Source organism: Jaculus jaculus, chromosome 11, assembly GCF_020740685.1.
Source record: "Jaculus jaculus isolate mJacJac1 chromosome 11, mJacJac1.mat.Y.cur, whole genome shotgun sequence".
NCBI classification, from domain to species: domain Eukaryota; kingdom Metazoa; phylum Chordata; class Mammalia; order Rodentia; family Dipodidae; genus Jaculus; species Jaculus jaculus.
The window spans coordinates 83,557,581-83,573,686 of record NC_059112.1 but is presented as its reverse complement, the minus strand read 5'-3'; the positions used below and the strand labels follow the sequence as shown (position 1 = coordinate 83,573,686).

Sequence of the window (16,106 nt, the reverse complement as noted above, 5' to 3'; positions counted from 1 at the left end):
ACTCAAGGACAAGTTGATTGGAGTTTGAGGGGAAAGCCACAAGCGTGTAGGCAAGCTGGAGGTGTGGGCGGTTTTGAGAGGAGGGCAGTGCTGCAAGGAAGAGGAAAGTCATGAACGCAGCATGGAAACTGCAAGAGCCAGTGAATGGGGAGGAGTGATTCGGAGCACAGCTTCTCAGACATAAAGTGGTTGTAATCCTGACTTCACAGCAGCTGTTGTTATCTGCACAGGACATGCATGATGGGGGACCCACCACCTGGTTGTTATGGCTGATAGAAGAAGGGGAAAAAGAACACAGAAGAGGGAATAGAAGGGGCAGTAGGTAGGGGCTCAGTGGACGGGGCAAAGGAGGGTGTTGAGGGAGGATTGTATAGATTTTTAATAAGGTTTTTACTCTTTTTTGTTTGTTATTATTATTATTTTGGTTTTTCAAGGTAGGGTCTTGCTCTAGTCCAGGCTGACTTTGAATTCACTAGGTAGTCTCAGGCCATCCTTGAATTTACAGCAATCCTCCTACCTCTGCCTCTGTAATGCTGGGATGAAAGGCATGCAGTACCATGCTTGGCTTTTTAAAAATATTTATTTATTTATTTGAGAGAGAAAGAAACAGATCGAGAGTGAGTATGGGTATGTCAGGCCTCTTTCCACTGCAAATGAACTCCAGATACGTGTGCCATTTTGTGCATCTGGGTTTTTGGAACCCAGGTCTTTAGGCTTTGTAGGCAAGTACCTTTAACTGCTGAGCCATCTCTCCAGCCCCCCAAAATCATGAGGTGTTTTTAGGTTTCTTTTTCAAGATAGCATCTTACTCTAGCCTAGACTGACCAGGAACTCACTCTAGTTCCAGTCTGGCCTTGAAGTCACAGTGATCATCCTACATCTGCCTCCTGAGTGCTGAGTTTAAAGGCGCTGAGATTAAGGGCTTGCGATGTGCCACCATGCCCAGCCTTATAATCTGTTTGTTTTTAAACATGCTTATCCTAATGTCTCAGCAAGTTATTAATTGACAGGATCGGCCAATAGCATGTTCTTTTAGATTGCCAGTTTTCCTTGGTTCAAAGAAACTGAGACATTTTCTGAAACGGCACCCACCCACACACTCAGTCTCTCTAGAAGATTTATAGGCAGTTAATCATGTATATTGTCTCCAGTGGTGTAGCCATTGGCAAGTTGTCCGTGCTCCTGTGATACCCCCTCACCATGCTCACGCAAGCAATCTTAATGAAACGCACTGATAAACCAATACAATACGAAACAAAAACCCATGAAAGCAGAAAGGAGAAACTAGTTGGGAAGAGGAAGGGGGTGAATCAGGGGAGGCAAGAGAGAGCAATGGTGGCTGATAATGATCAAAATACATTATATGCAAATATAAAATCCATTCTTATGAGTGTAATTACTATATGCTAACAAACTTTTAAAAACTCAAAATTCATGTGTATATCCTAGTTGACCTGGTAGGCAACTACAAAACTGCTTATTATATACAGTGAATTCATGAAATAAAGTAGCCCTTGTGTTCACAACTTGAGTCATGAAGTGCATGTGTTTTTAAAGTCAGTTCAGCTTGGTAATACCACCTGTTACCAACCAGAGCAGGGGATGAATAGAATCTTGAGAGATGGCGCCACCTAGTGGATAAGAGTATTATCTTTCTATCCACAGAATAGCAGTGTTCTCTATCTCTGAGCTAGAGCCCTTTGTTTTCTTTAAAAAAACTTTTTATGACAGCCTCCATAAATATAGACAACAAGCCATGACAATAATCCCTTCCCACCACTCCTTCCCCCCACCTCTGGCTTTTTGCCACCTCTTCCCCAGTGGTCCCTGAGCCTTGGAAGGTGTGATATGGATGCTCAGATCGGAACCCTCCGCTGTCACTTCTTAGCACTTTGGTGAGTTTTGAATCACCTCAGTGGTCACCTTCACTTGAAAAGAGAAGTTCTAAATCAGAGTGAGAGCAGCATTAACATGGACATAAATGTAAGTGTTTAGAGAGCATTAAGTCAGACAGCAGTAATAGTTTTCCCCTTAGGTCTGATAACCTCCTCCGCCATAGGCATTTGACTAGGTTTTCACAGGAATTTCTTTGTGGAATGGACCTCAAATCCAATTAGAGAGCAATTGGTTTTCCCCAAAATTGACATGCCAGAGCCCCGCGTGGTGGCGCACACCTTTAATCCCAGCACTCAGGAGGCAGAGGTAGGAGGATCACCGTGAGTTGGAGGCCACCCTGAGACTCCATAGTGAATTCCAGGTCAGCCTGAGCTAGAATGAAACCCTACCTCGAAAGACTAAAAAAAAAAAAAATTGACATGCCAACATTGCACCAGTTGGCACATTTGGCCTGGCTGGTCAGATGTAAGCTTTCAGGGTCCACTGCTGGTTAAGACCATTGATGTTTTTCTCCCCCAACAGGCTGCACAACTCTTTACAGCCTCCTGACAGCCAGTCAACAGGGAGGTGGCTTCTAGTTTAGCTCCAGCTTGATTTTTCAGTGCCCTGCCCCCAGGCATGTGGAATCTTCAGCAGTAGGGTCTTACCATCTAGTTCTGGTGGGCAATCAAGAGCCTTTCACAGCCTTTTTTTCCCCCTATTTTTAAAACTTTGTGGCAAGGTCTCACTACATTTCCCAGGCCAACTTTGAATTGCATATTCTAGGACGGCCTTGAAATTGTAATCGTCTTGCCTCAGCCTCCCGTGTAGCTGGGATTACGAGGCTATGCCACCAAGCATGGTTAAGGCATTCTTTGAGTAGCCAGCTCAGCCTCAGAAGAGAGTGAATTCCAGACAAATCCTTCAGGTAAGGCCTGAAGGACAAGAGTTGATGAGCACAGGAGGAGGGTAGAGACAGAGAGGGTGTTGTCCTCGGGAACACTGTACGCCTCTTTTTGAGGCAAGGTCTCTTTTTTTTTATATTAAAACATTGTTTTGTTGACAACTTCCAAAATGATAGACAATAAACCATGATAATTTCCTTCCCTACACCACTTTCCCTTTACAAATTCACTGTCTACCATATCCCCCCCCCAGTTAGTCACGCTCTTTTAATGTATAATTTTTGTATTTGTTTTCTATTCAGCAAATACAGGCAGTTTGGTACCATTATTAGGCTCATCCGTGACCTACCCCCTCCCCACTGGCCCCTCCTTGTTGAGGTAAATGGGTTGTGCAGTTTTGCCCGCTCTCACCCCGGGGATCTTGTTGTCTCCACCTCCCCAGTGCTGGGGGTCACTCTCAAGTCCTGCTTGTGATGCAAGCATGTCCCCTTTACCTGTGTCTCTCAGCCCTCAGCTTTTCTTCTGCTTGTTCTAACCCCTGAGCTCCAGGCTTGATCGAGCACATGCTGTCCTTGGGGTTAATACCATGCTGGCGGGGATATTTATTTATCAGAAGAATTATGAGGAGTACCACGGAGCCTTGTGAAATGTTACACCAGTGAGTCAGTTAGTTTGGGGATCACCTTCTAAGCCAGAGTCATTGTGAGTGGCAGTAAGCTCCCAAAACCTGTGCTGGTTCTCCCCATAGCATAGTAATAAGCTGCTGCCTTTTATTTGAAAGTTTTCTTTTTGAAGTGGTGGTGGTAGTGACTATGTTTGTTTGAGGGGAAGGATTGGTTGGTTGTTTTTTAAAATATATTATTTTTGAATTGGGGGGAGAGAGAGGAGAAAGAAAAGAAAGAGGCAGATAGAATGGGCGCACCAGGGCCTCCAGCCACTGCAAACAAACTCCAGACACATACACCACCTTGTGCATCTGGCTAACGTGGGTCCTGGGGAATTGAACCTGGGTCCTTAGGCTTCGTAGGCAAGCACCTTAACCACTAAGCCATTTCCCCAGTCGAGGCTGTTTGTTTTTGAGAAAGGATCTTGCTATGTAGTCCAGACTGGCTTCAAACTCCTAATTCTCCTTCTTCAGCCTCCCAAGTATTGAGATTCTAGATGTCTACCACAATGCCTGGCTTGAAAGTTTTTGTTGGTTTTTCAAATATTTTGTTTATTCATTCATTCATAAACAGGGAGAGAGAGACCTGATAGAGAGAGAAAATGGATGCACTGGGGCCTCCAGATTCTATAAACCATTTTTGTATGCATGCACCATTTTGTGCATTTGGCTGTACAAGGGTACTAGGGAATTGAACCTGGTGCTGTAACTGCTGAGCCATCTCTTTAGCCCCCCCTCATATTTTTTAAAGGATTGTTGCTGATGTCAGATCAGTAATTTTTTAACCTGTGTTGCAAGAAAATAAATTATGTATGTGGAGGAGGGTTTGTTTTGTCTTGACTTGTTTTTGAGGCAGGATCTCATTCTAGCCCAGGCTGTCCTTGAACTCACAACAATCCTCCTACCTCGGCCTCCCAAGTTTTAAGATTACAGGTGTGAGCCCCCATGGCCAGACATTTTTACATTTTGTCTTTATTTTAATTTCTGTCTAATTCTGGCTTCCAAAAAAAAAATCCATTTTGCTTTAACCTTTAAGTGGCCCCCCCCCAAAAAAAAGAGTGAAGTCCTAAAAATGAACACAACTTTTCTTTTCACAGATACAGGCTGGTTCCACGGGCTTACTTTCCTGAGCAAGTTTATGATGTTATCCGCGCCACGAAGTATTTCCTGCAGCCGGAAGTCTTGCAGAAGTATAAGGTGGACCCAGACAGAGTCGCGATTTCTGGTGACAGTGCTGGTGGGAATCTGGCCGCTGTCCTTGGACAACAGGTGACTGGACTGTCCTGTGGTGCAGGTGGGGACGTCGTGCCTGGAACACCCAGCAGACCCAGGCATTCTCCACAGGCGCATGGCAGAGATTCTGTGCCATGGCCACTTGCTTCATTGCCAAGCCCTTCATGTGACTACTCTTGGAGAGCGCCCTTGGGGCTCCCCAAAGCTGGTCATTGAGGAAGCGTCTCTGAGTCCTAGGCAAGGCCATAGCCGCAGTGAATGTCAGTGGCAGCTAATGCTTGCTTTGCGGTCTTGCTTGTTCTTCAGGGAGGTCCGTGGGAAGTTAATATCTCCTCTTTCCCATTTGACTTGCAAAATCAGGTTTTCTTGCTTTAAATTCCAGAGCTTAGGGTTGTTTTCATAGAACCTTGAAACAAATGAATAATAGCAAGCAGTTTTCCACAGTTTTCTTTTATTTGTTAGTAGGTGTCATTGAGGTTTTGTTGCTGTTGTTGTTTTGTTTTGTTTCATTTTTTGTTTTTGTTTTTTTTGTTTTTTTTTTGAGGTAGGGTCTCACTCTGGCTCAGGCTGACCTGGAATTCACTATGTAGTCTCAGGATGGCCTTGAACTCTTGGCGATCCTCCTACCTCTGCCTCCCGAGTGCTGGGATTAAAGGCGTGCGCCACCACGCCCGGCTTCATTTTTTGTTTTTTATTTATGTTTAATTTTACTTGACTTGATTTATTTAAGAGGGAGATGAAAGAGAAAGAGATTAAGAATGAGGGAGAGGGAGAATGGGCACACCATGGCCTTCAGCCACTGCAAATGATCTGCAGAAGGAAGTACCATCTTGTGCATCTGGCTTACATAGGTCCTGGGAAATTGAGCCTGGGTGCTTGCGCTTCGCAGACAAATGCCTTAACTGCCAAGCCATCTCTCCAGCCCCGTTTTCTTTTTTCTTTCTTTCTTTTTTTTTTTTTTTTGGTTTTTTGAAGTAGGGTCTCACTCTAGTGTAGGTTGACCTGGAATTCACTATGTAGTCTCAGGGTGGCCTAGAGCTCACAGTGATCCTCTTACCTCTGCCTCCTGAATGCTGGGATTAAAGGTGTGCACCACCACGCCCAGCTTGTTTTTATTTTTTGAGATAGGTTCTCATGTATCCAAGGCTGGCCTTGAACTCACTACATAGTGGATGGTTGTCTGGAATTCTTGATCCTCTTGCCTCTTCCCAAGTGCTACGGGTCCAGGCTCGTGCCCCTTCACCTTGATGCTGTCTATTTGGGACAAGTTCTTGCTGTGTGGCCCAGGCTGGCCTCTCACTTGTAGCCTCCTGGCTCTCTGCTGGGATGGCAGCCACCATGCTGGCTTGTAGGCTTCACAGCAGGCTGGCTCCACCTTCCAGAGGTGCAAGTCCGCAAAGAAGTCCACCAGCTTATCTGAACCCCAGCAAAATGAGGAGAATGTCATGTAAGAGAAGGGCCATTGCAAGGGCTTCGTGAGATGTTCTAATATACAACTCTGGACACATTTTTTAAATTTTTTATTTTTTATTGAGAACTTCCATAATTATAGACAGTAAACCATGGTAACTCCCCCTCTGACATTCCCCTTCAAAGCTCCACTCTCCATCATATCCCCTCCCATTCTCAGTCTCTCTTTTATTTTGGTGTCACCATCTTTTCCTCCTATTATGATGGTCTTGTGTAAGTAGTGTCAGGCACTACAAGGTCATGGATATCCAGGCCATTTTGTGTCTGGAAGAGTCATTGTAAGGAGTCCTACACTTCCTTTGGCTCTTACATTCTTTCTGCCACCTCTTCCGCAATGGACCCTGAGCCATGGAAGATGTGATAGAGTTTAAGTGCTGAGCACTCCTCTGTCACTTTTTAGCACTATGGCACCCTCTGAGTCATCCCAGGGTCCTTGCCATCTGAACAGAGAAACTTCTCTAACCAAAAGTGAGTATAGCATTAATATATGGGCATGAACATTATGAGAAGTGCTTGCAGGCCAGTCTGGTGAGAATAATTTGTACATTTAGGTAGACACCAACAGATGTTACACTCATAGAGCTCATGATATCACCCATCATAGGTTTTCAGTATCAGGCATGTATTCCCTCCCATGGAGCGGGCCTCCAGTCCAATAAGCGAGCAGTTGGTTTTCCCCATAACAGACATTGTACCCATTGGCTCATTTGGCCTGGCACGCCCATCTAAGCCTTGCAATGTCCACTGCTGTTTATCTCCACTGGTCAGTTCACTCTCCCCCATGAGGCTGCTTGCGGTGTAGTTTTTTCCAGCTTTCTGTCAGTTGGTCTACATGGAGGAAGTTTTCAGCTTAGCTCCAGCAGAATTTCTCAGTGACCTGCAGCCCAAGTATGTATAATCTTCAGCAATAGGATCTTAGCATCTATTCCTGATGGGGAACCAAGGGCAATGGCCTGTAATGCTTTAGGGGCATCAGGAACCTCTCTGACCAACAACTTACTGGAAGGTATTCCATCCCTGGCATTGAAAAATTTATTTATTATCAAAGTTTTTATTTTCATTTATTTATTAGCAACAGAAAGAGGAAGAGAGAAAAGAGAGAGAGAGAGAGAGATTGAGAATGAGCATGCTAGGGGCCTCTAGCCACTCCAAACGAACTCCAGATGCATGTGCCACCATGTGCATCTGGCTTATGTGGGACCTGGAGAATCAAACCTGGGTCCTGAGGCTTCACAGGCAGTTCCTTCACCACTAATCCATTTCTCTAGCCCTGACACTAAAAATTTTCTTTTTATCAATCTATGGTTTCTAGATTTCTGTATGATTTATTCATACCCTCTTAAATTTTGATTAACCCTCCACCCACCTTTCCTTTACTCCATCTCTTCCTCTGACCTCACTTAGGCCATTCCACCCCCAGTAATTTCTTCTAACTACACATAAACAGAACCATCCACTTACATCTCCCCCCGCTCATCCCTCCTTAATATCCCTTTTCTAGCTTACTGGCCTCTGCTACTGAATTTTATTCCAACTCACAAGTCCAAACATTTGTAGCTAGAATCCACATATGAAAGAGAATATGTAACATTTGGCTTTCTAGGCCTGGGTTACCTCACTAAGTATAATCCTTTCCAAGTCCATCCATTTCCCTGCAAATTTCATAATTACATTTTTCTTTACCACTGAATAAAAGTCCATTGTATAAATGTACCACATCTTCATTATCCACTCATCAGTAGAGGGCATCAAGGCTGATTCCATTTCCTACCTATTGTGAATAGAGCGACAATAAACATGGATGTGCAAGTAGATTTAAGACAGTGTGATGAGTCCTTGGGATATATGCCTAGGAGTTAAATAGCTAGGTCATATGATGAATCTATTTTTAGCTGTCTCAGGAACCTCCACACTGATTTCCGCAATGGCTGGACCAGATTACATTCCCACCAACAGTGTAGAAGGGTTCCTCTTTTGTCCACATCCTCGCCAGCATTTATTGTCATTTGTTTTCTTGATGGTATCCATTCTGACAGGAATGACATGGAATCTCAACATAGTTTTAATTTGCATTTCCCTGATGGCTAAGGATGCAGAACATTTTTTTAGACGTTTAAATGCAATCCATATTTCTTCTTTTGAGAACTCTCTATTTAGTTTCATAGCCCATTTTTAACTGGGTTATTTGATTTCTTATTATTTAGTTTTTTGAGTTCTTTGTATATTCTGGATATTAATCCTCTGTCAGATGTATAGCTAGAAAAGATGTTCTCCCATGGAATAGGTTGCCTCTTTGCTCTATTCACAGTGTCTTTGCTATACAAAAGCTTTGTAATTTCATGATATCCCAACAGTTGATTTTTTATGTCCTGAACAATTGGGGTTGTATTCAGAAAGTTGTTGCCTCTGCCAATGTGTTGAAAGGTTTCCCCTACTTTGTCCTCTAGCAGTTTCAGAGTTTTGGGTCTGATATTAAGGTCTTTGATCCATTTGGACTTAATTCTTGTACATAGAGAGAGAGGGGATCTATTTTCATTCTTTTACATATAGATACCCAGTTTTCCCAGTTAAGGAGGCTGTCTTTTCTCCAGTGAATATTTTTGGCATTTTTGTTAAAGATCAGATGGCTGTAGCTGCTCAGATTAACATCTGGGTCCTCTATTCTGTTCCATTGATCTATGTGTCTGTTTTTGTGCCAGTACCATGCTGTTTTTGTTACCAGGATTTTGTAATATAGCTTAAAATTAGGTGTGGTGATACCACCAGCCTTAATTTTGTTGCTCAAAATTGTTTTGGCTATTCGAGTTTTTTTTGTGCTTCCAAATGAATTTTAGGATCTTTTTACCTATTTCTATGAAGAATGCCATTGGAATTTTAATAATTTTTTTAATTTTTATTTATTTGAGAGTGACAGACACAGAGAGAAAGACAGATAGAGGGAGAGAGAGAGAATGGGCGCGCCAGGGCTTCCAGCCTCTGCAAACGAACTCCAGACGCGTGCGCCCCCTTGTGCATCTGGCTAACGTGGGACCTGGGGAACTGAGCCTCGAACCGGGGTCCTTAGGCTTCACAGGCAAGCGCTTAACCGCTAAGCCATCTCTCCAGCCCCCATTGGAATTTTAATGGGGTTTGCATTAAATGTGTAGATTGCTCCTGGTAAGATTGACATTTTCACAATATTTATTCTTCCAATCCAAGAACATGGGATGTCTTTCTATTTCCTAGTGTCTTCTGCAATTTCTCTCAAGTGTTTTATTAAAGTTTCCATTGTAGAGATCCTTCACTTCCTTGGTTAGGTTTATTACAATGTACCTTATTTATTTATTTATTTATTTATTTATTTATTTATTTATTTATTTATTGAGGCAGTTGATAATGGGAGTGATTCCCTCAGTTCATACTCATCATGTTTGTTGTTAGCATATAGGAAGGCTACTGATTTCTGTGTGCTTATTTTGTTTCCTGTTACGTTGCTAAAAAGTTCTGACTAGCTCTAACAGTTTGATGGTAGAGTCTGTAGGGTCCTTTATGTATAGAATCATATCATCTGCAAATAATGATAATTTGATCTCTTCCTTTTCAATTTGTATCCCTTGTATGTGTGTCTCTTGCCTTATTGCTCTAGTTATGACTCCCAGTACTATATTAAATAAAAGTGGAGACAGTGGACACCCTTGTCTTGTTCCTGATCTTAGTGGAAAAGTTTCAAGTTTTTCCCCATTTAGTATTATGTTAGCTGTATGTTTGTCATAAATAATAGCCTTTATTATGTTGAGATATGTTCCTTCTATTCCCAATTTCTTTAGGACTTTTATCATGAAGGAATGTTGGATTTTGTCAAGTGCTTTTTCTTCATCTATTGATATGATTTTGTTATTTTTTGTCCTTCAGCCCACTTATATAGTGTATTACACTTATCAATTTGCATATGTTGAACCATCTCTGCATCTGTGGGATAAAGCCTACTTGGTCGGGGTGAATGGTCTTTCTAACATATTCTTGTATTCTATTTGTCAATATTTTGTTGAGAATTTTTGTATCTATATTCATGAGAGAGATTGGTCTATAAATTTTCTTTTCTTTTTCTTTCTTTCTTTTTTTTTTTTTTTCGTTCTGTCTTTGTCTGGTTTTGGTATCAAGGTGATACTGGCTTTGTAGAAGAAGTTTGGGAGTTCTTCCATGAAAGTGTGGTAAAATTCACCAGTGAATCCATCTGGGCCTGGACTTTTCTTAGTTTGGAGATTTTTTTTAAAAATTATTTTCATTTTTATTTGAGAGTACAAGAGAGAAAGAAGCAGAAGGGCTGGGGGTGGGATAGAATGGGTACACCAGGGCCTCCAGCCACTGCAAACAAATGAACTCCAGACTTGTGTGCCCCCTTGTGCAACTGGCTTACGTGGGTCCTGAGGAATTGAACTGAGGGCCTTTGGCTTTGCAGGCCTTAACCACTAAGCCAATTCTCCAGCCCTTGGAGATTTTTTTAAATAACTGCTTGGATCACCATACTTCTTCTAGGTCTAAATGGTTAATCTCTTCTTGATTTAATTTTAGTAGGTCATATGAATCAAGGAAATCATCTGTTTTTTTCAGAATTTCAAATTTAGTGGAGTATATGTTCTTAAAGTATGTCCTTATGATTTTCTGAATTTGTTTGGTATCTGTTAGTATCTCTGCAGCGGTTTCCCTAGAACACATGAAGCTACACCGTAGAGTGTGCTTTAACTTTATAAAGTTTTTCTTATTCACCTATATTCAGTACACATATAAATGGCATCCATTGTAATTTTCACACGTTTTTAATATATTTTTAAACTTTATTAACAACTTCAGTACATATAGACAATAACATACCATAATCACGGTCTTCTCCCACCACCCTCCACTGAATCTCTTCTCTATTTTTTAAACATTTATTTATTTTGATTATTATTAACATCATATTTTGTATAGATATGTTATGAGTTGGTACCCTCTTTTCCCTTGTCCCTCCCCCATTCCACTGGGGATCATCTTCAGTGGGGTTGCAGGTATTCCCCATGGGACTATGGGTTATACATTCTCTGAACAGCAGTCAGTTTTTTGGGGGGGGGAGGCAAAGCCTCTGGGCATGATGTCTCAATCCACCTCCTCTTTCCTGAACCGTGTTTTTTTTTTTTTTTAATTTGGTTTTTCGAAGTAGCATCTCACTCTATCTCTGGCTGACCTAGAATTCACTATGTAGTCTCAGAGTGGCCTTGAACTCATGGCAGTCCTCCTACCTCTGTCTCCCAAGTGCTGGGATTAAAGGTGTGCACCACCATACCTGGCTTCTGTGGTGTGTTTTAAGTCTACTTCAGTGATGAGATCTCAGGAGCCTCTGGATCTCTGCTTTGGTAGGTGTTGAGTATCCTCAGGGTCTGTCTACTTCACCCTGGCACTGATTATCAGGTTCACCATGGAAGCAGCACTCTTGCTCATCTCCCTAGTTCCTCTGTGGTTTTACCTGTGGCTCAGCTGATGTGTGAGGGGTGGTTTATCTCCTAAGATCTCGCTATCTACTAAAAAAGAAAAACAGATTCTCTAATGGAGAGTGAAATAAGCATAGTTAAAATGGGATAAGCATTATTAACTTAGGGAGAAGTTTGATGTACGTATTCCCTCTTTTAGCCAAAGACTAGTGAGAGCTTGACAATGGCTAGCATAGTCTTTGTCTCCGTAAGATTCTAATCTGGTTCCCAATTCCAGATGTGGGTTCCTTTACATTGAGCAGGTCTCTTAGCTAGTCAGAAAGCTATTGGTTACCTGCCAAGACTGTGTGCACTGGCATGTACACGTCATCAGGGTGTTTACTTCAGAGTAGCTTAGACCTCTGTTTACTCAAACTGTTGGTGGCCACTTTCCCCCAGTAGTTCATGTAGTGAGTGCTTTCTAGCACTGAATGGGCTGTCTGGGGACTGGCTTTCTTCTGAATTCCAGCCAGCTCTCTCCATGCTCTGTGTCAGCAGCATACAGTGTCGTCAGCAATAGGGTCTTACCTTTTGCCTCAGGCAGGTAATCAAGTGCTTTGACTGAAGACTGTCTTGTTATGGGGGCCTTGTAGGTCTCTCCTGTCAGCAGCTCATTGTGGGTAGCAACTGAGAATCTTTTCTCCTTTCCAACTAGTTTCTCTTCTTTTTTGCCGTCATCAGTTTTTCCCTCCTGTTATGCAGGTCCTGTGTAGGTAGCATCAGCCACTGTGAGGTCATGAGTACCATGGCCACTTTGAGTCTCTAAGACAGTATTACAGGCACTCCTCCCCTTCCTTTGGCTCTTACATACTTTCCACTATTTATTCTGAAATGGTCCTTGAGTATTTAATATATTTTGATCATATTTCTCGCATTATCTTCTCTGATCTTCCCCTCCTCTTGCTGAAGCCCTTCCTCTTCCCAGCTTATCCCCCTTCTACTCTCGTGTCTTTTTTGTGAACCAGTGAGTTTAACCAGCATGACTTTCCCAGAGCACAGGGGAAGGGTTGCTTACAGGAGTGTGAGGGACTTACCAGTGGTTTTGAGTGTGCTTTCCAGATAACGGTCCATGCAAAACGAAATAATATGTTTTATCTTTTCCAGTTTACTTATGATGATAGCCTAAGAAATAAGCTCAAAGTGCAAGCATTAATCTACCCAGTCCTCCAAGCTCTGGATTTCAACACACCCTCTTATCAACAAAACAAGAATAGCCCAATCCTGCCCCGCCATGTCATGGTCAAATACTGGGTGGACTACTTCAAAGGCAATTATGACTTTGTGGAGGCTCTGATAGTGAATAATCACACTTCTCTGGACGTAGAAAGGGCCACTGAACTCAGGGCCCTTCTAAACTGGACGTCCCTCTTACCTGAGTCCATCACAAAGAACTACAAGCCCGTCGTGCAGACCAAGGGCGACACCAGAATAGTCCAGGAGATCCCTCAGCTGCTGGATGCTGCGTCTTCCCCACTCATTGCAGACGAGGAAGTCCTTCAGCGCCTCCCTAAGACCTACATCCTCACATGTGAGCACGACGTGCTAAGGGATGAGGGCATCATGTACGCCAAGCGTTTGGAGAGCGCGGGTGTGGAGGTGACCCTGGACCACTTTGCCGACGGCTTCCACGGATGCATGATCTTCACCAGCTGGCCCACCAACTTCTCCGTGGGAATCCGGACTAGGGATAGTTACATCAAATGGCTAAATCAAAACCTGTGACCGAACAAACCTGTCCAAGGCCTGGCCTCTCAGACTGCCTATGCTTGCTTTGGACCAGTGTGGACTTCCCATTTACGTCCCCTTCTTATTTCTTGTCAGCTTTAGAATCTCTGAACCCCGTGGACTTTATGATAATTCAACTTTTAAAAGTGAATCTAACAAGTACAAAACCATCTGAACTTGTTCCCAGAGAGGACCAGTTCTCTGTTCTTTGTTGTAGCCCGTTACCACAGATGGCCACAGGAGCAGGAGGCAGGACCAGGAGTAGCATATAGCCTCGGGCCCTGCCTTAAATGAAATCATCACGTTCTTCCCCTGAGCAGCTTTTCTGGCTGTGGGTGAGGCGATGGAGAACCTCTGAGAAGTTAGGAAAGCAAGAACTCCTCTTCAACTCGCCAGAGTTGACCCTGGGTGCAGAGCAAGGTTAGGTTCACGCCTTTGGGTCAGTGCTAGGGACCACGTGCCCGCCCTCCATTCTTTGAGGGCTGCTTTGTTTCCCATGGGACTTTAGGAAAGGTTTTCTAGCAAGGCAGGCTTATCAAAAGCCTTTCTGCTTGGAGTGTGTTAATTTTCTGAGTTGGGTTAAAGTGATACTTGAAAATTACTCTCTGTTCTTATGAGAAAACAAGGATGCATGCACTGGCTATCTCTGGGGGAAATCTTTCAGAACAAATTTGTTTAGATTTAGAGCATGTTTCGTTACGAAATAACTTAGCTTAATGTTTCATAAGACTACTCCTGGAAGAGCAGTGTGTAAATATTTGGTATAATCAAGAAATTAAATACATTTAATATGACTTTAGAATAATAAAAAAAATACCTTTAGAAAACCTAGTTCAATCTTGAAAGAAGGTCAGTTCACACTTGAAAACTCAATTTTTTTTTTCAGGCCAATAGCTATAAAGTGGAACTATTTTGACATAATGTATTGTTTATTTTTTAAAGTTACTTAATATATATAGATAGGATTTTTCTGAAAGCCAACAACTACAAAGAAAATATAAGATAAAGGTATATTTTAAAAAAAATCCATACAGTTCTAGCCAAATTAATTTTATGGAAGGAGATAATATAATAATAGTATTACCAAATGTTAGGACTAAATATTTTGATATTTATACCTATATAAGTTAAAATAAGTCGAAGCTCTTGACTATGACTAAAATCTATACCTATATGTGAAATCACCCATGTTTACACGGGCTGGCCATCCTATACCTGAAATCTGACCTACTTAAAATATTAGGAACTTGGAGTGTTGATATGATGATGGTACAAGTGGAAATTTTGTTTTATATGTAAAATTATTTAAAATATCATGCAAAGTTACAAGCTGTGCAAATAAGGTGAATTCAAAGCCCAGGTTAACGTCTGGGTTAGACTCGAGAGTCCCAGTCTCAAGATAATTCATCATGTCTTTGCAAATATCCCAAAATTCAGAAAAAAATCAAAATCTGAAACACTCCATTCCCCAACATTTCAAAGGAGGGATGCCCAGCCTGCAGCTCAGTAGCTTAGGCAAGGCACGCCCTGCTCACCTCTGCCCTGGACAGCCAGCAGCGCCCCTGGCTCACCCCCAGCCCCTCCTTCCAGCCGCCGAGGCTTGCCTGCTGTCAGGACTTCACCGCCAGTGGGCATCTTTGGCACAACAATACAATTTTGATTTGGATTGAGCACTCTGCCCTCCTTTTTGTCACCCTGCTTCTGCCCCAGCCCAGGCTGTGCTTAAGAACCTCAGAAAGCAGCAGTAGAGCTGATTACGCTACAGTGACCATGGGAGGAAAATGGTCTTTCACTCCGTGAAGGACAGGCGTTTGCCACTTCCGGCTTTAAGATGACAAATGAAAATTTGCACACTCCCTCCATTTGCTTATTGTAAAAGCTAATCACATCTTATGTACAAAACAGAGGTAAGTATATATATTTGTGTTTGCTGTGTGTTTATATAAAAATAAGCAGATGCCAGGTGTGGTGGCGCACGCCTTTAATCCCAGCATCCAGGAGGCAGAGGTGGGAGGATCACTGTGAGGTTGAGGCCACCCTGAGAATGCAGAGTGAATTCCAGGTCAGCTTAGGCTAGAGCTAGACCCTACCTTGTAAAAAAAAAAAAAAAAAAAAAGCAAAAATAAAATAAAAAATGAAAAGCATACAGCATACAAGCTACCTTGCTAATGTACTTAGGTGAGTCATTGTCCATCTGGGATCCTCTTTTCCTTTTGTCTAAAATCTGAGAGCTAAATTACTTCATCTCTGAGGTCTTGTCCAGCTATAAATTCCAGCCATTTTGTCAACTGTCCAATTCTGAACAATTTTTTTGGCCTCATCTATGGTGATTTTTTTTTTTTGGTAGGTCATAATTCTATATGCATACATCATCAAAGACATTGCTTAAAAACAGATTTTTAAACATCAACCCATAAGCATCAAGACCTTTGCTGGGTCACAATTGCCCCTCTTATGGTATAAATTGATATTTATCTTCAACTGAGGTTAGGAGCAAACAATCATGGGAGGATTAAAAGCAGAACTAAGGTTTTAGCTTTTGTTCTCTTGCCCTCTTGTGCAATACTGTTTTAAAGGTGCTGGGGATGGAACCCCAAGCCTCACCTGCCAAGCTAGTGCTCTACCACTGAGCCCCATTACTATTCTTTAAAAAAAAAAAAAACAGCTAAAAATAAGAGATATATTTTGAATTTGACTACCTCTAAGAAAGAAGAAATGTGGCATATTTATGAAGTTCCGTAAACTGAC

General features: G+C 42.3%; 1 protein-coding gene across 2 annotated transcripts in view; it reads left to right on the top strand.

The window, feature by feature from the left end:
- Window positions 1-15,387, top strand: part of Nceh1 (neutral cholesterol ester hydrolase 1) — an 89,560-nt gene extending 74,173 nt beyond the window's left edge. For both annotated transcript variants that reach the window (XM_045130246.1, XM_045130245.1), the window contains exons 4-5: window positions 4,542-4,713; window positions 12,738-15,387. In XM_045130246.1, the coding sequence (XP_044986181.1) occupies window positions 4,542-4,713; window positions 12,738-13,355 (790 nt within the window). In that variant the 3' untranslated portion in view covers window positions 13,356-15,387. The remainder of the gene's footprint in view (window positions 1-4,541; window positions 4,714-12,737) is intronic.
- Window positions 15,388-16,106: the final 719 nt, after the last annotated feature.